The sequence below is a fragment of the Schistocerca cancellata genome, unplaced genomic scaffold (assembly GCF_023864275.1).
Source record: "Schistocerca cancellata isolate TAMUIC-IGC-003103 unplaced genomic scaffold, iqSchCanc2.1 HiC_scaffold_426, whole genome shotgun sequence".
Classification (NCBI taxonomy): domain Eukaryota; kingdom Metazoa; phylum Arthropoda; class Insecta; order Orthoptera; family Acrididae; genus Schistocerca; species Schistocerca cancellata.
Genome location: NW_026046443.1, coordinates 1,309,570 through 1,332,035, shown reverse-complemented (window position 1 = coordinate 1,332,035; position 22,466 = coordinate 1,309,570). Strand labels below are relative to the sequence as shown.

The window sequence follows — 22,466 nt, the reverse complement described above, 5'->3', positions numbered from 1 at the left end:
CAACTTGATGACACTGTATTCTGCTCTTGGCCACGTAGATCTCCAGACCTGAGGCAATGAATTTCTTTTGGCGGGTTACATAAAGGTCTTGTGCCTTCTTTGTCAAAATCAACTCCAGAACTCAAAATGTACATTTCTAACGACCCTCGCATCAGTTACTTCACATGTTTTTTTTTTTTTTATGATGGAGTGAAATAGATTACTGTTTAGACAATGTCCATGTGACCAAGAGTAGTAGTATAGAAATCCTATAAAGTATTTTTTTTAAATGAACTTTTTTATTCTCTTTAATACTTATCACTGTGCATTAAATAGTTATAGCTGTTTGTAATTGTTATATACATATTGAATTGTCCTGGGACTCTTGGTTGGAATACAAATAATGGAAGGTCAAAAGGTACACAATCACTGTATAGTTGTAGCATTGAGTGATCAACAGGAACATAAACAAGACTGAAAACATTATCCAATGCCTGAAAGATCAACATCATTTTCATTCCTTTTTATATGCTTGTCAATATCCCAACAAATTAACTATACAGAGAGTGATTACCACCCTCACACCTTCTATTATTCATTAAAAAATTAATGTGGTTATCTAATAACAGTTACATTAGGAGGTACAAATTGTGTGCTGCCACTAGGTGACAATCTCTTTCTTCTACCTTCTCAACCACTATTGATGCAAAGTGAGTATGCAGTCATTACTATCACCTACCATAAGAGTTGTGTGAGAAAAGTAATGAGACTTACTTTTTATCCTTTTTTTTTCTTTTTCTTTCTTTCAAACAACACTATTGCCCCCTTCAAAGAAGTTCCCTCCAGCAGCTATCACTGGCAGAGTCATTGTTCCCGGTCTTGGTAGCAGCACTGAAAGGCGTCAACTGATAGCACCTTTAAAATGTCACTCACATTCAATTTCACCAACACAAAAAAGTCACAAGGACTCAGACCAAGTGAATGGGATGAGCTGTGGAACAACAGGAATGGCTTTTGGGGTCAAAATTCTGTGATGGAAGTAGCCATGTGACATGGGGTGTTGTCCTGATGCTGCATCCACTTGTTTGAAATGTCTGGTCTCACTCAATTCACCCTTTTCCTTAGCCTTTCAAGGAAATCTTTGTAAAACACTTGGTCAACAGTTTGTCCTTGAGGAATAAATTCTTTACGCATGATGCCCATACTATAGTAAAAGCAAATCAACATTCTCTTGATCTTTGATTTGCTCATTTGAGCTTTTTTCGGTCAAGGGGATGTCTCAGTGTGCCACTTCTCATTTTGCCACTCTGTATCATACTCAAAAATCCAAGATTCACCACCTGCGATCACAGGACTCAACCAATCTTCTCCAGAATATCAACATGTTTCTTTGACTCTCCTGCTGCTCAGTCAGGAGACTTTTCGGCACCATTTGGACACAGGTCTTTCCTATGGGCAAAACTTTGGTCAAAATTTGATGTATGGTGAGAGTGTCTACATTTAAAAGTCACCCATCATCTTTATTGTCAAATGTCAGTCTGATCTCACAAGAGTATGCACCTGTTGGACATTTTCATCAGTTTTTGAAGATGATTACCCACAAGCTTGTTTCAACTTTTCAAAGACTGTACTTGTATATTCCCCAAGTTTAACACAAAACCTGATTGCATAACATTGCTCTAAATTCTGCTGTTCCATTTTCATAACATGCAACTTCACTGATGTCATTCTCAAAAGTCACATGATACTTGAACAGAGCATCTAGACGAGGTGAACACATTGGCATATTCAAGTAGAACAACATAGCATTGCCAGATCACTTGCACTGTTGTCAGTCTCGTTACCTTTATCACATACATTGTGGACAGTTAAGCATGAAGAACAACACTAATGTATCAATAAATCATTTGTGAATTTTCATTGAGTTTCTTTCATGTACAAATTTATAAAAAGAAAACTGTAACTCAGTTTGTATCTAAAACTGGACATGTTTTATCAAACTTCTCGAATGCACCATTCTCCAAATATTTTCTGTGTTGCCACAAACACACAGAAAACTTTAGGTTTTAGTGTCGCATAATTGTTTCTTATCCATTGCTAAAAATAAATTCACCATAAACTGAGATAAATTGCAAATCTGAAAAGAAAAAGATCAGTTGCATCATAAATGAATTGGCTACAGAAAGTAAACTTCCAAGTTCCATTTTAATTATGCATTATTTCTCCTCAAACTACAACTAATTTTTAATTATCTCTTACTGCCTTTCACTACAACATGTTACTATATATGTGACTGATGACCACATCTCATACTGAATATGTGACATTCACAAACTGAAAAATGTGGATGTTACCTACATTTTTGGGTTTATTTCATGAATATTCACTGAACCTTTTTAATAATAAATTATGCTTTGTTTTTATTCACTCAGGGGAAGACGAGCATTGAAACATATGGATTAACATACAAGCTGAGCTCTGAAAGCTATAACAGCATCAGTAGCAGGCTATTAACTATATTAAAAGCGAAAGAAAGAACCAAGTTGTCAATTCCCGCTACTATAACAGAACAAAAAATAACACGTAACTGGTGCTTTTCCTCCAGAATAAACTGTATACACACTACACTGAAACACAGGTTTTTCCATTCACCTGACAGAGGTAAGAATAATCAAACACACAAAGGGAAAGTTTAGAGTAATGTACTCTCTTAATATAAAATTATTCCTTACTTTAGTTCCTTCAATTCCTACTATCATTACCACAACTGTATAGACTTCTTTTACCTGACACTCCAAGTTGCTGGATGTCCTGCAGTGCCAATATTTCTTATCACTCCCTTCCAACTTATAATCCCACGCATGCTTTTACGTGTCACATCCCACAGTACACAGACATGTCTAGTGGTGACAAGCCACATATCACTTCTCTTTTCTTACTACTTTCACCTTGACTGGCTACAAAGAAACAGTTTTGCACAGGCCAACAAGAGAGGACATCTTCCTCGCCAACAACAGAGGACATCTTCTTTTTTCCAGATTATTGATTAAAAAGTTTTTGAAACATTAACTGTTTTAGGCTAGTTATAAACATAATTGTAAAATATTAGTTTTCCTGTCCACAAACTAAAATAACTACAAGACAGAACTGAAGAAATTTTGTAATGAGTATTGCTGTAATATATAAATATCATCACTACTTAGTGACGATGTTGTAACTAATATACCTGTGCTTCCAACAGGACGTAATGAATATTCATTCAGTGTAAAGCCCTTTGACAGAGCATGTGTCCTCATCTCTTTGTTGAACAAGTCTGAACCTGTGAAATACAGGATAGCACAGTAGAACTGATCATATGGTATAAAACGGATGTCCAGTCGTCTCACTGGTGTCTCTTTGGATGTCTTTTGAACTCCAGACAACCTGCATGCGCCCTGTAGAAAATACAGACATCTATTACAGCATCAGTATAAAAAACTATAACTACATAAACATAATACTGTAGTCATGAAAAGACCTATTTCCAAGATTTATTTCATTGTAAAGTTTTTGAAACACAAAATTAATATGATTCTTAAAGTAGATGACAAAATCATTTATTGTTGTGAAGGTTCAAAAGTTTACATTTGATGTGAAAATACTGTGTCTAATGACCAATACTTAGAGATTAAATATTGTTTTGTGTTGCAGCAATTAAATTGTGGTGATATTTAATAAATTCAAAGGATTCTTCATAGAAATTAAACTCTAAATAGTACACAGTAGGGAATGATCTTTGATCACTACCTTTAATCTTAGTTAGTTGGAAAAATCCAACAGTGTATTTATGGTCATTCTACTGTCAAATATCACCTACTCTTTGAAACTCAATGAAGAAACAGGTCAGGTACCTTTATCTGATATACTGGTTAAGAAACACGCATCCTGGACAACAATGTATGTAGTAACCTATGCAGGTAAACCTTTCACTCCATGTCTTGAGCCAATTACTATCACTCATGGGGAAACGTCAACCTTAAGTTCCTGGTCCATAGAGCTCATGAACTGTTAGACAAAAAGTGCCTTGTCAAAGGATTTCTGTTCAAACATTGTTACAAGTACACTACTACATTATGTAACTTGCTAATGGCTGCGAGTATTACATCATTAAACGGTCTCTGAACATAATTTACTGGTCATGGATTACAGATTGAAACTGAAGAATCTGCAGAAAGTCAGGAAATTAAGAAGATATGACAATGATAAACCTACTCATTCAGAAGGAACTGCAACATTTCTGTAGTAAACATTAGGTAGGGGCAAAAAAATTTGGCTTGCGATAGCACTTCCTGAAGCATTGTACAGAAAAGTATGCACTATTTCAGCAGGTTTCATTTCCAACAGGTTTCCAATTATAAAGGTTTCCTCCTGGCACACTCTTATTCTGTACAGGAGCTCCTCACAATAGTCGAGGAATTTCCTCTATAATGTCTAATTTATTCGCAAACTCTCTCACAATTTTTTTGTGTGTTATTAATTCTTTAATTTTTTTGTTTATGATCAGCCTCCTGTAAACTATGTATTTACTCCTTCCATTATGAAGTAGCTTTGGACTCACATGGTCCTGCGGCACATGATAGATAGATAGATAAATAAATAAGTAATGGATATGAAAGTTGCTGAGATTTTCAAAGGGGCCATTACACAAGTGACTGGATGAAACAGAGAAAAGGAATACGACAGAAGATGAATGGACAGCTTTGAGAGATGAAATAGTGAAAGCAGCAGAAGATTAAACAAGCAAAAATATAAGGCCCACTACAAATCCTTGGGTAGTGTACAAATTATTGAACTGAATGGCAAAAAAGAGGAAATATAAAAGTTGAGTAAGCAAAATCAAATATAAACATATAAAAATAAGACTGGCAGGATGTGCAAAATGTTGAAACAGGATAGACCCAATGATAAATGCAAAGCCTGGGGGAAATCAATGAGCTACCTATAGGAAAATCAAAGAAATTTTTGAATAAAAGAGAAATGGTGATATGAATATCAAGAGTGCATATCGAAAGCCAGTAATAAGCAAAGAATGAAAGGTGAAAAAGTGGAAAAAATGTATATAAGAGCTATAAAAAGGAAACATACTTTCAGACAATATTATAGAAAGGAAGAGGAAATAAATGAAGATGAGACCAAAGATATCATAGTATTTGAAGCATTCAATGGAGCACCACTGAACCCTGAGTCAAAACAAGGTCCCTGAAGTAGACAATGTTCCCTCTGAATTACTGAGATCCTTGGACAAAACTATTCTATTTGGTATGCTAGATATATGCAACAGGCAACATACCATCAGGTAAATGTAATAATTCCCATTCCAAAGAAGATGGGTGTGAATATTACTGAACCATCAGTTTGATACATCATGGTTGCAAAATACTAATATGAATTTTATTTACAGAAGAACAGAGAGAGTTCTAGAAGCTCACCTTGGGATTCGACAGAAATGTAGAAACATGTGAGGCAATACTGACTCTACAACTTATCTTAAAAAGAAAAATCAAAAAATGGAAAATTCAGGATGGAATAATTACAATATTATGAAAAAGATATATAGCAGAAATGCTGAGTCGCAGATAGGCACAACAAAAAAAACTGTCAAACAAATTAGCTTTCAGTCACAAAGGCCTTCTTCTGAATTAGACAACATAAACATGCACACTCACACAAACACAACTCACACACACGACCACTGTCTTTGGCAGCCTATCTGCAACTCAAAATCTCCACTATATGGTGAGTAGCAATCTATCCTTTTCATAGTATTGTCATTATCTTAAAAAAATATTTTTGTAGCAGTTGTAGAATTAGAGAAAGCATTTTACAATAGTGACCAGAGTACACTCTTTGAAATTCTGAAGGTAGGATTATAGCCTCCCCCCACCCCCCACCCCCGCCCCCACCCACCCACACACACACAAAATTGTTCAATCTGTAAACTGAGCAAGGAGACTAGTGGTAAATAGAGGAATTTGAAAAGGAAATTAAAGTTTAAGAGGAGAAAAATAACAACTCTAATGTTTGCTGATGACATTTTAATTCTTTCAGAGACTGGAAAGCACTTAGAACAGTTGAACAGAATGAAAATTGTCTCGGAAAAAGGTTAAAAGATGACCAGCAACAATATTAAAACAAGGGTACTGGAATGCAGTCAAATTAAATCAGGCAATGATGAAGGAATTACATTATGAAATCTGAATAGTACATTATCAGTTCTCCTACTTGGGCAACGAGATAACTGACAACACTGAGAGTAGAGAGGAAATAATATGACGACTGGCAATAGCAAAAACAGTTTCTGAAAAAGAGAAATATTTTCTGTGGCATCAATGAATAGCCAATTTGGTAATGAAGGAAGTATAGTGTGTAAAAATAGAAGAGATAGATCAAGATTTGACTACAGTAAGCAGGTTAGCATGGTCAACAACCTCATACTCAAATTTTAACCAACAAATTACAGTTCCTTGATATATATGTTTTTCCTAGTCTCGCTGTCAGTATTTTCTGTCTCAAGTGTACCTACAGCACTGCAAATGGTCAATATTCATTCTTCTATTATGTCTTGCAACTTGATTTTCAAGCAGTATATCAACTGACATAAAGTGGAATTTTTCTTGACTCAGTTTCTCCTGCAATTTTGATAGGTTAAACCTATTCATAAAGATTGCACCACAAGCTGTAGTTAATAGTTGTGAAGACAGAAAAACACATCTGGGCATCAATACTAGATGTTACCATAAAAATCTACTTCATTTGTATGGAATAAGCTGCTTAAAAGATAATGTCCTTTCACAAACAACACACTATCATCATTCCAAGCTTTTAATATGGATAAATTCATTCTGGGATGCCATATGAACTTCACTGACAAAGCTCCTAATTTTGAATGAACTCTTTTTCATGGTAGTGGAAGAATTAACACTGATCTGAAACATTCACCACTCCAATGCAAAATACAGTCAGAAAATAATTTTGTGCAAAACTGCAGTATTCTTTTGAACAAAGATTGCTCACTTTTTTGTCCAAATCATGGGATAAATATCAATGAAGCAATAAAGTTTGTCAAATCCTATGTGTTTCTCCTTTGGCAAAAGAGAATGCAGGCTAGCATATATATCTCGGTGCACTGATTACTTTCAGTTACTTTTAATACCATCAGGTACTGCAACGCAGGTATCACAAATATATATGAGTGTCATTTTATTAGTGAAAGTGTAATGTATTTTATCAGTGTAGTGTCCCCCCATAAACCATGGATCTTGCCACTAATAGGGAGGCAATACAGGTAGGTACTGTAGCTGCAACCACAACTGCATATTTGTTAAGAGGCCAGACAAACACGTGGTTCCTGAGGAGGAGCAGCAGCCTTTTCAATAGTTGCAAGGGCAACAGTCTGGATGAATGACTGATCTGGCCTTATAACATCAACCAAAACAGTCCTGCTGTGCTGTTACATCAAACAGCTGAAAGCAATGGGAAACTACAGCTGTAATTTTTACTACGGCATGCAGCCTTACTGTATGCTTGGATGATGATGGATGGCATCCTCTTGGATTAAATATACAAGGGGTAAAACAGTCCACCATTCAGATCTCCAGGTGGGGACTGCTCAGAAGGATGTCATTATCAAGAGAAACAAAAGTGGCATTCTATGGATCAGGGCACTGAATGTGTAACTGGCAAACTGCTACAGAACAAAAGTGTACACAACTATAGTACCAGAAGGGAAACAAATATACATCAAAAATATCACAGAACAACATCAAAAATATCACAGAACAACCACCTATCAGAGGAGCATAATTAACATTGGTGTAATACTACACAATAAGATACCAGAGGAAATAAAAAATACTACTCATCCAATATTTAAAACTAAACTAAAGGCATTTCTAATAAAGCACTGTTTCTATTCTGTCAGAGAATATCTGAATAAGTAACAAAATTAATTGTAGTTGATACCCAATTTTAATAGCTAATACTGTGTATTATTGTAAGTTATCTTTGACCTGTCCAATATGAATTGTACAATTTGTGCTATATGATAAAACTGGACCAATAAAAAATCAAATCAAATCAAATCAAATCAGAGTCCTTAATTGGAAAGGTAGATTAGAAAACTTAAAAAGGGGAATGGGTTGGTTGGCTGGTTGATTTGAGGGAAGGGACCAAACAGTAAGGTTATCGGTCCCATCGGATTAGGGAAGGATAGGGAGCGAAATCAGCCATGTCCTTTCAAAGGAATGATGCTAGCATTTTCCTGAAGTGATTTAGGGAACTCGTGAAAAACCTAAATCAGGATGGCCGGACACTGGTTTGAACCACCATCCTCCTAAATGCAAGTCCAGTGTGCTAACTACTGAGTCACCTCACTTGGTCAAATGGATAGATTAAAGTTAGATATAGTGGGAGTTAGTAAAGTTCGGTGGCAGGAGGAACAGGACTTCTGGTCAGGTGAATATAGGGTTCTAAACACAAAATCAAAAAGGGATAATGCAGGAGTAGGTTTAATAATGCAGCTACCTTGAACAGTGTAGTGAAAGCATTATTGTAGCCAAGATAAACATGAAGCTCACATCCACTACAGTAGCACATGTTTATATACCAACTAGCTCTGCAGATGATGATGAGATTGAAGAAACCTAAAATGCGATAAAGGTAATTATTCAGATAGTTACAGGAGACAAAAATTTAATAGCCATGGGAAACTGGAATTCAATAGTATGAAAACAAAGAGAAGTAAGTGGATATGGACTGGGGGAAAGGAATGAAAAAGGAAGCCACCTGGTATAATTTAGCACAGTGCATAATTTAATCATAGCTCACAATTGGTTTAAGAATCATGAAAGAAGTGGAAGAGACCTGGAGACTCTGGAAGGTTTCAAATTAATTACATAATGGTATGACAGTGATTTTGGACCATATTTTGAATTGTAAAACATTTTCAGGGGCGGATATAGACTCTCACCACAATTTATTGGTCATGAACTGTAGATTAAAATTGAAGAAACTGCAAAAAAGTAGGAATTTAAGGAAATTCGACCTGGATAAAATTGAAAAAAACTATAGGTTCTAGGGTGTTTCAGAGGGAGCATTAGGGAACGATTGGCAAGAACAGCTGAAAAGAAAACAGTAGAAGAATAATGAGTAGTTTTGAGAGATGAAATATTGAAGGCAACAGAGGATCAAGTACATAAAAAGACAAGGCTTAGTAAAAATCCTTGGGTAACACAAGAGATACTGAATTTAATTGATGAAAGGAGAAAAATGTAAAAATCCAGTAAATGAAGCAGATGAAAGAGAATACAAACATCTAAAAAATGACAATATACAAGAAGTGCAAAATGGCTAAGCAGGAACAGCTAGATGACAAATGTAAGGATTTAAAAGCATACATCACTAGGGGGAAATAGATGCAGCCTACAACGAAATTAAAGGGACCTTTGGAGGAAAGAGAATCATCCGTATGAATATCGAGATCTCAAAACAAACACCAGTGCTAAAACAAAAAAGGGAAAGCAGAGAGGTGGAAGGAATATATAGGGAGCTATACAAGGGTGATGTACTTGAGGCAAGATAATGGAAATGGAAGAGGATGTAGATGAAGATGGGATATGAGATATGATATTGAATGAAGAGTTTGACCGAGCACTGAAAGACCTACGTCAAAACAAGGCACTGGGAGTAATTAACATTCCATTAGAATTACTAATAGCCTTTGGAGAGCCAGCCATGACAAAACTCCTCCATCTGGTGAAGCAAGATGTATGAGGTAGGCGAAATACCCTCAGACATCAAGAGGAATATAATAATTCCAACTCCAAACAAAGAAGGTGCTGACAAGTGTGAAAATTATCAAACTATCAGTTTCATAAGTCACTGTTGCAAAATACTAACACGAATTCTGCACAGAAGAATGGCAAAACTGGTAAAAGCTGATCCTGAGGAAGATCAGTTCAGATTCTGGAGAAATGTAGGAATACACAAGGCAATACTGACCCTACAACTTCTCATAGGCAATAGGTAAAGGAAAGGCAAACCTATGTTTTTAGCATTTATAGACTTAGAGAAAGCTTTTCACAATTCTAAAGTAGGCAGGAGAAAAATACAGGGAGCAAAAGGCTATTTAAAATTTGCACAGTAACCAGATGGCAATTATAACAGTTAAGTAGCATGAAAGGCAAGCACTGGTTGAGAAGGGAGTGAGATGGGGTTGTAGCCTATCTCTGACATTATTCAATCTGTACACTGAGCAAGCAGTAAAGGAAACCATAGGAAAATTAGAGTAGGAATTAAAGTCCAGAGAGAAGAAATAAAGGAATGGACAGCGTCTTGAAAGGAGGGCATGAGATGAACATCAACTAAAGCAAAACCAAGATAATGGAATGAAGTAGAATTAAATCAGGTGATGCTGAAGGAATTAGATTAGGAAATGCGACACTTAAAGTAGTAGATGAATTTTGTTATTTGGGAAGCAAAGAGGTCAAAGTAGAAAGGACGTAAAATGTAGACTGGCAATGGCAAGAAAAGTGTTTCTGAAGAAGTGAAATTTGTTAACATCGAGTATAGATTTAAGTGTAAGGAAGTGTTTTTTGAAAGTATTTATACGGAGTGTAGCCACATATGGAAGTGAAATGTGGACAATAAATAGTTTAGACAAGAAGAGAATAGAAGCTTTTGAAATGTGGTGCTACAGAAGAATGCTAGAGATCAAATGGATGGATCACAAAACTAATGGGGAGGTACTGAATAGAATTGGGGAGAAAAGGCATCTGTGGCACAACCTGACTAGAAGAAGGGATTGGTTGGTAGGGCACATTCTGAAACATCACAGGATTACCATTTAGCACTGGAGGGAAGTTTATGGGGTAAAAATTGTAGATGGAGAGTGAGAGATGAATACAGTAAGCAGATTCAGAAGGATTGAGGTTGCAGTAGTTACTCAGAGATGAAGGGGCTTGCACAGGATGGAGCAGCATAGAGAGCTGCATCAAACCAGTCTTCGGGCTGAAGACCCCTTCCCTCATCACCCTCACAAACAACACAAACACAATACAATGCTATACACTACCTGCAAACATCACCTACAGTGGACAATTGCACATACAGAAGACATTTAAATTACCATGAAAATGCTTGTGCACTGCACAGTACGGTAAGTTTGAGCTCACTGGCACGAACTTCCTTCCTGCAGAGGAAAAGATCTGTTCAACAGCCAGAGCACACAGGACTTCCCTATTATCACTGTGCAATGTTGCCTAATGTTTCAGTTTTGTAATACATCACTAAAATTAATCAAATAAAGTTGGGCCACACAGTGTGCCAAAGTGTCTTTTTACACTTTGTGAAAATACAAGAGAAATGACTGAGTATTTGGCAAGATTACATGGATACACTTTCATTGGTAGCTCACATTTTAAGATAGCGAAGGTTTTCTGTGTCCCACGAGATTAAAACAAACACTGTATCTTAGACAAACCAAACAAAAGTTTGTCAACGTGGTGCTCAGGTCCTAGTGTACAATCAACAGAATGTGAGTCCTGTGAACTGGTGTTCGTGTTAGAGGCCACAACCACTAAACTGTGGTGGATTAGCTGGAAAACATACAGATTACATCAGGAGTCCATAACTGCCTGGAGATGGGGTTGAGTGATGTCACAGGATACGTAGAGAGCTAACCATTTGTAAACACAGCAAAATCAGTCAACAGTAGAGTACAAGCTGTCCAAAGAGAAATCCAACTACACAGTGAGGTCATCAGTACTCAACTTCCTATAGCTGAGTTATCTGCTCTGACATACATTGTGGTGGAATTTATAGGCTGTTTGATGGCACAGGGTTCCACAGCACAGTCAGCACCTGCAATGGCCTCTTCTGACTCGACTCCCAGCAATACGCCTATGATGGTCACATTGACATCCTCATCAAAAAGCAGTAGATATGTAGATATTGTATCTCTGCTGGATGAGAACGCAAGGAGTTCCTTTTAGAGAATTGTGGGAAAGTTGAAGATACAATCTAATAAGAAAGACAACCCTCCTGGATTAGACTCATCTCTCCATCAGCCGTAAGTCAAAATTAGTGAGTACGTGAAAAGTTTGTGGGGAGTTCATTAAGAGGGACAATTTATCACACACCATATGATGGCTTGCAGAGTACAGCAAAAAGAAGATCAGAAAGCTGGGTGAAATGTATTGGGGGGAAAAGCAATATTAGGATCCAATGTTCTGGTGATGAGAAGATCCTCAGGGATGGAACACAAGCTTAAATTGGAGATGGTAACTGGTCATTTCCATCTCAGAGGAACCATCACAGTATTCTGCTCAATTAATTTAGGGAGACTACAGAATACCTAAATCTGGATGACCAGACAGGAATCTGAACCCAATCTTCCCAAACGTATGCCCTGTTCTTTAAAACTGCACCACCTAACTTGGTTCCAATCTTCTGGAGTCCTTCGGAATTGATGAAGGGTACTGTAAAAATTAAATTACATCTGTGTGAGTGTAAATTGTAACAAGTTGCTACAGTCAACAGTAGTATACATCCAGCTACTGCAAAAATTAAATTACATGTGTGTGAGTGTAAACTGGGACTAGATGTCAAAGTGAAGAGTATCTTATTTCCAGCTACAAACATCTTTTGAAAACAATGATGATCTAACCCAAAATCAAAAACTACTAATTTACCTTGAGATATGCAAAGCATTATTCATTAAGATTTGATTCTTTTGGAGCAAAGTCATGACAAGCAGTTTTACCAACAAGAATGTCTTCCGAGACAGGAAATGAGTTCTTTGGATGAGTGTGGAACGCACCAATAAAACCGCTTGCACACAATACACCATTACTTCCTTTTTTTTAAGTGAAAATCAGCACTTCTGTAGTATCTTAACCTCTACATTCTCCTGATCAGGCACTACATGGTTTTTTTCCTCTTTGAAAAATTGAGAAGTTACTGAAGTATATCTTTTTGGCAACCTTCAAATGTCATATTGAAAGCTGTGACAGACCAATTGAAAACTTACTACACCTGCTACCTCCAGAGATGCTTCATAAAATCTTAGTGACCTCTAGGCGTGGCATCTGAAGGCAAGTGCCCGGTTACTCAGGGTATCTAGTAAGATACTTATCGCATATGCGGACAAAGTTATCAAAATGAGATACCGCCTGCTAGGTATGCAACACACCTGATGTCAGGGTAACGCAGTTATAATCTTAACTGACTAAAGCTACTAGGAAAAATACCACTACTGACACTAACTTCAAATACGCTATGGTACTTTCACAACTCGAAACAAAATAGACAGATAAACAAATAAAAATGAGTTTCAACTCGTATTGGTAGTACCAGTTACACCTGCCAGGACCTCAACAAGCATGTGAAATGGACAGTCCAATTCTGTTAAATACCTATGCACCATTGCTGGTCAAATCATTACCATTTATGAAGTTAATAGTTTTGGCCATAACTATCTGCTGACGAACATCGTGCTTATGTATTTGGATTTCACATCAGATGATACTGGTCAGCACAGCTCGCAACAGCTATGGCAATCTCACACTTTCTTTGAAAGTTTGTGACTTGGACTTAGTTTTAATTGTGCTGCAGTCTGAAGTGTCATTTTCTATATTCGGGGATTTGGTGTACCTGCAGAGACACAGAAGTTTGATGCCACGGACTGTAACCTGCTTGCATTATGGACAAAAATTTCTCAATCAGTGGCACTAGCGATTAAAGTTGTAGCAATAACAGCAGTGTCATCTTCAGCAGTAGTTATTGCACCAGTGGGTACAACAGAAGCTATAACAGCAACAAATGCTCTTGTCCCAGCAGCAATTACAGTGACAAAAGACATACAGCAACAAATGGTTCAACAAAAGGATTTGGCATCTGCACTCCATATACATTGTTCAACAGTTTTGATGAGTCTAAGGGGACTTGGGATACATATTTACGCAATTTCCTCCAACGTTAATTAGGTTATTGGTACTTTCTCTAAGAATACTCGATCACTGTCATGGTGTAGTCAGTCATACAAAGTGATCCAGAAACTAAGGCCACTCTAAATTCAGGTATCTTGGTAAAATGTTGATTCAATCGTATGATTGGCAAACTCACATTGTGACAGCTCAACTGCACTTTAACTCATGTGCTACAGAAATCAGTTAATCACATGCATGATGAATTGCCAACCTCCAGGACCTCAATCACATATATAATTCTGCTTGTTATGAGTGGAAGGCATCATATGCAGAATTGCTGATCTGAGACGTTGTGATCCGTCAACCTCCCAATGGTGAATTTCACACCAAAAGTCAATTTATTAGCGCAGTCAGTTGGAAATAAGGCATAATCAAAATAGGGGTAAACAGCAATTGTAATGATAGTGAAGAGATATGATACTTAAATTGTCAGGCAAAGGATGATTATTGTGAAGGAGTGGGCAGTAGGGAGCAGGAATGTTGCCTTTGAGACAGTATGAAACCTTTCAGCACTTAAAGAGGATTTTATAGGCAGTATGGTGTTGGGGTTCGAGCATTTTATTAAATGACTTCAGAGATCTCACTGAAGCTAAAATGCACTAACATATAGAATGAAAATAGGGAGCTAAAGGTAACCACTCACTGTATGGCTGTGACACTGAATGGTCATCAAGCACATAAAACAGGAAGAAATCATTGCTAAGCTTTTGGATAACACCCTTCCACAGAGTTATTTAACAAAACTACACACATTCAAACCCATGTCTGTATCGTCCCTGCTGCAGTGCTGCAGAGTACGCGTTGCACAAAAATAACTAACATACTCACTACACCAGCAGCAGCTGATAATTTGCCGTGTGAGCCCTGCCCTTGCTCTATAGCACAACAGCACTTCGCCTGGCTGCACACTTTCTCCACTAACACGGCATGCTTTCTAAGTGGGATGAGGGGGGAATGGGGGAAACTGTATGTTGTGACTCGCCGATTATTCAAAGTGCCGCCGCGCAATTACGCACGTCCTCTACGTGCGGCGCTGTCTGCCAGCCATGCAGCAGCTGCGCCACCTAAGCATCCAGCCGAGCAGCGGCCGCTAGACTGAGACTCAGTGTTTAATCGAATGCCGACTTGTACACAGGTCAACTTACTCAGTGACTTATATGTGTTGTTGTGTTGTCCGAAATATGTGTCAAATTTGACGATTTAACAATTGGCTCACAGGGTTCCATGGCTACCATCGAGCAGCTCTTGCAAAATCTCCTTGAACAGCAAACGCTTCTAACAGCGGCGATTCGCGATTTCGTCGCGGCGTCAAATGCGGGGCGTTTCTCATCGTTGGCTGTACCTCCTTTTCCACCTTACGACGAGACGGCGAAAGACGTCTGATTATGAAAAACGTCTTCGACAGCACTTCTTGGCATTTCATGTCACGGACGAACAACCATGTAAGTCTCTGTTCCTTTCCTGGATTTCACCTCAAATGTATCGGTTGTTGTCGCAATTGGCTCCTTTGAAGGATCCTGCATCTTTGTCCTTTGCTGAAATGTGCTCCCTTCTGTCTGTCTATTTTCAAAAGCAAACGTATGTGGTAGCCTCTCGTGTTGCCTTTTATCGTTGTCAAAAACAATCTAATCAGTCCTATCGCGCTTGGGCTGCTGAACTTCACGGCCTCAGTCGAAAGTGTCAATTTGTTACTGACGTTCACAAAGAATCCTATGCCGATTCCATGGTAGGGAATAGCAAATAGAAGCGTGGGGTGACGTCAGGGAAATACAACCTCTGTGCGCTGTTGACGACGCGTGCGGCGCGTCCCCGCCAGCCGACGTGGCCGTAGTATGCTCCCAAGCGCAGCCTCGGCCTAGCCGTAAACAACCCACTAAGAAACTGCAGCAAAATCCCCGGCAACTTCCTTCATGTCCGCGGTGTTTTACGAAACATTCACGCGAGGATTGTCCCCAACGTTGGGCTGTGTGTCACAATTGCAAAAAGAAAGGTCATGTGTCTTCCGTTTGTAAATCCGACCGCATGCACGATGTTCATGAACATGACACTGATTCTGATTCTGTGTTGTCTGTCAATTGCACTTCTTCCCTTTCAGGGAAGTTATTCCTCACTGTCCAAATCCTTGGTCGAGATGTTCGCATGCAAGTGGATACCGGTTCTGCTGCCACTATAATTAATTCTCAGACGTATCTTCAGTTGGGTTCTCCACTCCTTTCCCCTGTCACTCAGCAATTACGGACGTACAATAAACAGAAGATTTCTCTCTTGGGACAGTTTAATGCTGAGGTATCTTACAAATCCGTCGTTCGCACTGTTCCCATATTTGTGGTCGACCAGAGCAATGCAGAAAATCTTTTTGGTTTCGATGCCTTTCGCATTTTTGGGTTGTCCATAGATGACTCTGTCAATATTGTCTCTGATGCTATTCCTTATGCTCAACTGAATTCCTTGTCGACGACATTTTCGTCCCTTTTTTCTCCTGGGTTAGGCCGTGCAAACGACTTTGAAGCTCATATCACGCTCAAACCCACTGCTCGGCCTAAGTTTTTTCAGGCTCGGCCCATTCCTGTGGCCCTTCGTGATCGGGTAAAACGGGAGTTGGATCGTCTCACTGCTTCAGGGGTCTTGCTTCCTGTCACTTCCAGTGAGTGGTCCTCTCCTGTCGTTGTTGTTGCTAAGCCCAATGGTGATATTCATCTCTGTGGCGATTTCAAAGCCACTGTAAATGCTCAATGCCTCATCGACACTTACCCTATGCCCCGTCCTGAAGAACTGTTCACTAAACTCGCTGAAGGACAGTATTTTTCTAAAATTGACCTGTCGGAAGCTTATCATCAACTTCCTCTCGACGCTGCTTCCCGGCAGTTTCTGGTCCTTAACACGCCTTTCGGCCTCTATCAATACCAACGCTTGCTATTCGGGGTTGCTAGCGCCCCTGCTCTTTTTCAGCGATTCTTGGAACAATTATTGCTCCCTGATCCCGGGGTGTATCAATTACATGGACGACATAGTTGTCACTGGCTCCACCACTGAAGAACATCTTCAAAATCTCCGCACACTTTTTAATGTCTTACAGACTGCCGGTCTTAAGTGTAATCTTCAGAAATTACAATTTTTTCAGGCACCTATCACGTACTTGGGGTTTCAACTCTCTCGGGATGATATTCGTCCACTTCAACACACTGTTGCTGCGATCGATGCCCTTCCTCGCCCTACATCTGTTAAGCAACTGCAGGCCTTCTTGGGGAAAATAGCATACTATCACAAGTTTTTACCGTCTGCGGCGTCGGTGGCTCAGCCGTTGCATCGCCTGTTGCATAAAACCGTGCCTTTTCACTGGTCCGCGTCATGTGACGCGGCTTTCCGGAAATTAAAGACTATGCTGAAACAGGCCCCGGGCCTGGCTACTTATCAACCTGGCCAACATCTTGTTCTTGCCACAGACGCCTCTCAATACGGGGTCGGTGCAGTCCTTGCGCACCGTTTTTCTGACGGTTCGGAACAACCCATCGCTTATGCCTCCAAAACGCTCACGGATGCCCAACAGAAGTATTCTCAAATTGAGAAAGAAGCTTTGGCCATCATTTATGCTCTTCATAAGTTTGGTGTTTTTCTCTATGGCTCAAAATTTAATCTTGTTACGGATCACAAACCACTTGTTTCCTTGTTTCATCCATCAACGTCACTTCCCGACAAGGCTGCACACCGCCTCCAGCGTTGGGCTCTTTACTTGTCCCGTTTCAATTATGAGATTCATTTCCGGCCAACAGCTCAACATGCGAATGCCGATGCTCTGTCTCGCCTTCCCATGGGTCCTGATCAGGCATTCGATAGGGATGAACTTTTGTGTTTCCACCTGGATGTTGCCGAGCAGCGGGTTGTGGACGGGTTCCCCATCACTGGGGACAGGCTGGCGGCTGCTACGGGTTCTGACCCTACCCTCTCCCGGGATTTACGTTGTATTCAGAAGGGTTGGCCAGATCGCCCGTCCGCTAAGACTTCTGATCCGTTGCGGAACTAATAAACTTTGCGCTACCGCCTCACGGCTAGCGATGGTGTTATCCTCCTCTCCACTGACAATGCTTCGCCGCGTGTTGTGGTACCTGCGTCTTTGTGTGCTTCGGTCTTGCGCCTCCTTCACCAGGGGCACTGGGGTGTGTCTCGCACAAAATCTCTGGCGCGCCGTCATGTGTACTGGCCTGGCATCGACTCTGAAATTGCACACATGGTCGCTGCCTGCGGCCCTTGTGCGTCACAGGCCGCTGCCCCAAAGTCATCTTTGTCACCGTGGCCTTCGCCTGAGAAGCCCTGGGAGCGCATTCATGCTGACTTTGCGGGACCCTTTTTAGGTACTTATTGGCTCCTCGTAATTGACGCCTACTCTAACTTTCCTTTCATTGTCCGTTGCACGTCACCTACCACCGCGGCAACCACCAGTGCTCTCGCCCGCATTTTTTCTTTGGAAGGCCTCCCCTCTACTCTTTGTTACTGATAATGGTCCGCAATTTGCCTCTTCTGACTTTGCGGATTTTTGTGCTCGTCACAGCGTTACGCATGTCACGGCCCCGCAGTTCCATCCACAATCCAACGGTGAGACTGAACGACTGGTCTGCACATTTAAGGCTCAGATGCGGAAACTTCTGACTTCTTCTGCTGCTGATGATGCGCTTCTCCAGTTCCTGGCGTCTTACCGTTTCACCCCCATGGGCGATCACAGCCCGGCTGAGCTCTTACACGGCCGACAGCCCCGCACGCTACTTCATCTTCTGCGGCCTCCCACCTCACGGCCTCGGGTGCCTTCACTTGGCTGGTTTACCATCGACGACCTCGTCTGGGTACGGGGATATGGCAGGCGGCCAAAATGGAGCCCGGGCCGCATCTTAAGACACCGTGTCAGACGCCTGTATGAAATCCAGACAGACACGGGTGTTGCAGTGCGTCATTCGGACCAGCTTCGGCCTCGGGTGCCAGCAACGCCTGTTCCGAATGCCGCCACACCACCTTCAGCTCTACCTGATGCTAGGGATCTTGGCATCTCTCAATACTCACAACGCAGCCCTCTCACCGTCATCGCGATGCCAGCACCAGAACGGACGCCACCAGGAGACGTGCCCATGCAAGAACCAGAGGACCATCCTCTGTCCCTCTGTCAGAGTACATCTACCCGCCTCCTCCTCCAACGGACGCCGACACATCGCCCATGTCTCCTGTCATATCAACTGGACTTGCCACAACTGGCGGATTGGTGCATGGGGCCCCAGCAGATTCGACCCCTATGTCTCCTGTCATCTCGACCCATTATCATCGGGGACACTTCCGTCCGTATGGGAAGCCTCCTCCTCAAGACTTTACGGCGAGTCAAACAACGCCTATGGACGTTAGCCATCTCCAGGACACCTCCATCAAGACCAGTGCAACAATTTCAAAGGGGGGAAAAGTGTTGTGACTCGCCGATTATTCAAAGTGCCGCCGCGCAATTACGCACGTCCTCTACGTGCGGCGCTGTCTGCCAGCCATGCAGCAGCTGCGCCACCTAAGTGGCCAGCCGAGCAGCGGCCGCTAGACTGAGACTCAGTGTTTAATCGAATGCCGACTTGTACACAGGTCAACTTACTCAGTGACTTATATGTGTCGTTGTGTTGTCCGTAATATGTGTTAAATTTGACAATTTAACACTGTATTTAGAGGGCAATACACTCACACTGAATATCACCTGGTTTCATATTTGTCAACAACATAAAACACAAACAAAACAAATTTTCACTATTATTTAATTATTTTTGATGCACTGAAGAAATAATATAATTTTCAGCTGGTACTAATTGTTGGAATACGTACACACACAGACATTTCACAGATTTTCGCACTCAGGTTGCCACACAGTCGTGACTTATTTGGTTTCATAACAAAAAAAAAAGCCTTTCACACATATATGTTGACACAAATATTAAAGCATGTTTGCCACCTAACTATGAGGACGTGGAAACAAAGTAGTTATCCTGTATAGTGTAAAAGTATTTATCTTTAAAGCAGGAACTACACTGCACATCAATCTGCACATGCACAGGGCCCTTTCAACTGAAATGGCAAACGATTTCGAAAACAGCCCGAAGACAGATGTAAGAATTGCAGTGTCCTCAAAACATTTAAAAAACTAATCCTTGTAATTCTTCCAAGGTTACAATGAATTCTTCCAACCTCACATCTTCTTTGATGCTAGTGAACTTACGGAACTGGTCTGTGTTTGTCAGAATTTGTCCATTATACAATTCTTTTTAAATGCATCCCATCAAATCAGAAATAAGTTGTTTCTCACCTTGCAATGTCTTACTGTGGGCAGTGTGCAGTCACGTCCACTTAGAATGCAAGCTCTGCAATCCATTCTTAATGTTCTAATTTTCGTTCCTGCACTTCTTTTTCCTTCACAAATTCAACAGTGGGTTTAAAATCAATCCCTTTGACTTAGCCAACATACTCTGCAGTAATACAAGATTATCACAAATGACTGAAGTGGTTTCATAAATTCACTGTTGCTACATTATCCTACATATTATTAGAAAACTCACCACTCCCCATAGAACAGGCTGTTCCAACCAAGCTCCAGGGAGCCGGAGCGCTCCGGAGCGCTCACTGTGGCAGCTCGGAGCCCGCGTGGAGGGGGAACGCTAACTCACTGCCCCCTGGCCGCATGCAGCCGCAACTGACGCAACAATCTGTGTTCAATGACAGTTATGACTAAGTGGAGTAATGAAAGATGTCGTGAAGTTTGTGGATTTTGTGCAGTGTCATGGTATGGATCTTCGCCAATTCAAAGGATTCCTGAAAGATATGGAAGCGGAGTATGAGGATATACCTTACCACAGTACAGTTCGTCGGCTGAGTCGGGGCAAAGTTCTTGATGTTTTCTTTGCTATTCGTGAGGAAATATCCCTTTTTCTCGAAATGAAAAGGGAAGAAATGTGTTCTCTGAAAGACATAAAATGGATATCAGACCTGGCATTCCTAGCTGACATAACCATGCATCTCAATAATTTAAATCTGTCATTGCAGGGCAAAGGGCAGCTAATTGTTGACATGCACGACCATATCAAAGCGTTCATGGAAAAGTTACATTTATTTGAGAGGCAGATGTTCAATCGTCCTGCTTCTTTAAAACTACCTGAAGGTAGTACTTTGGGCGATTACCAAGCAAAGTTAAAGCAGCTCATCACATCGTTTGGAACACCGATGACTTGTCATCGTCACTTCAATTGGAAATTACTGATTTGGAAAATTCAACTTTGTTCAAAGAGATGTACTACAACATGTTGGATTTGACACGATGGTATCGTTCATTACAGCAAAAAACATTTTCCAAGCATCCACCAACTGCCAATTCCATTAGGTGATGATATGTGCAGTTTCAGGCTTCAGGACAGCCCTGAATTGGTCACGGTTGGGTTGATAATCATCAATTTAAGTCATATCCTTCACACTCTCCTGTCCTAACTTCATATGATTCTTTTGTGTGGAGTTATATGAAAGATTCTGTATTTATGGCTCCCCTACCAACGAACCTACCACAATTGCGAGTTCACATCAAAGGTACTTTTGGACTGATTGATCAGAACATGCTGTGCCAACTGTGGGAAGAACTTGATTATCAACTTGATATCTGCAGAATCAGTGGTGGGGCACTTACGGAGCACTTGTAAAATGTGAAGGGAAACAAAAAAAAATTTAGTTTTTGTATTTGTTTGCTAAGCCCTGTGGCAGTACGTCAAATAATACAGCTACAGAAAATCTGTGAAATCACTTCAATCGTTTATTATAAAAGTCTATATATTCTTCTTTCAATGCCACTCAGATCATGTGCATGTTTAGATCTATGTATTGTTGTGAGCAGCTTTTCTCAGCAATGAAAAGAGTAAAAGTAAGGAACGATCGTTTCTTCAGGATGCAACAATGAAGGCCATCCTCGGCATTAATGCTGCGAACACTTTAACGCCTGATATTTCCAATCTTGTAATGAAAAGAAAATGTCAAGCTACAGAGGCCCAATAAATTTAGTATGCAATTTCTCGTAAAACAGTTGTTTCTTATTTATTTCCTGAACATCGTATTTCCTGGTGCAGCATGTCACGATGTCTTAGCAGCTAAGAGTATGAGGTTGTCGGTATTGTACGACACAGCTGGCACATCAAAAAGCTTGCCTTGCCACCTGCCTCAGCCAGCTGTGCCACGCACCAGCGTGCCGGCCCACTTGAATGGTCACAGCGAGCAACACGGCTCCCTGGAGCAGGGAGCGCTCTGCGGCTCACAACAGAGCCGACGAGCTGGAACAGCCTGCCATAGAAGAACACAAGACGTTTGGTACTACTGCAGCTGGACTTCAGATTTCTGTCATGAGAGTGCAGCAGTGAGCAGTTAGGCAAGATGGCACTGAGAAACCACTTGTTGTGCTTGAAATGCATTCACGTCTGT

At 40.5% G+C, this 22,466-nt stretch overlaps 1 protein-coding gene across 1 annotated transcript in view; it reads right to left on the bottom strand.

The window, feature by feature from the left end:
- Positions 1–22,466, bottom strand: part of LOC126124768 (DNA polymerase beta-like) — a 58,662-nt gene that overhangs the window by 4,368 nt on the left and 31,828 nt on the right. Inside the window, exon 6 of the mRNA XM_049915114.1 lies at positions 3,206–3,413. Within this exon, the coding sequence (XP_049771071.1) occupies positions 3,206–3,413 (208 nt within the window). The remainder of the gene's footprint in view (positions 1–3,205; positions 3,414–22,466) is intronic.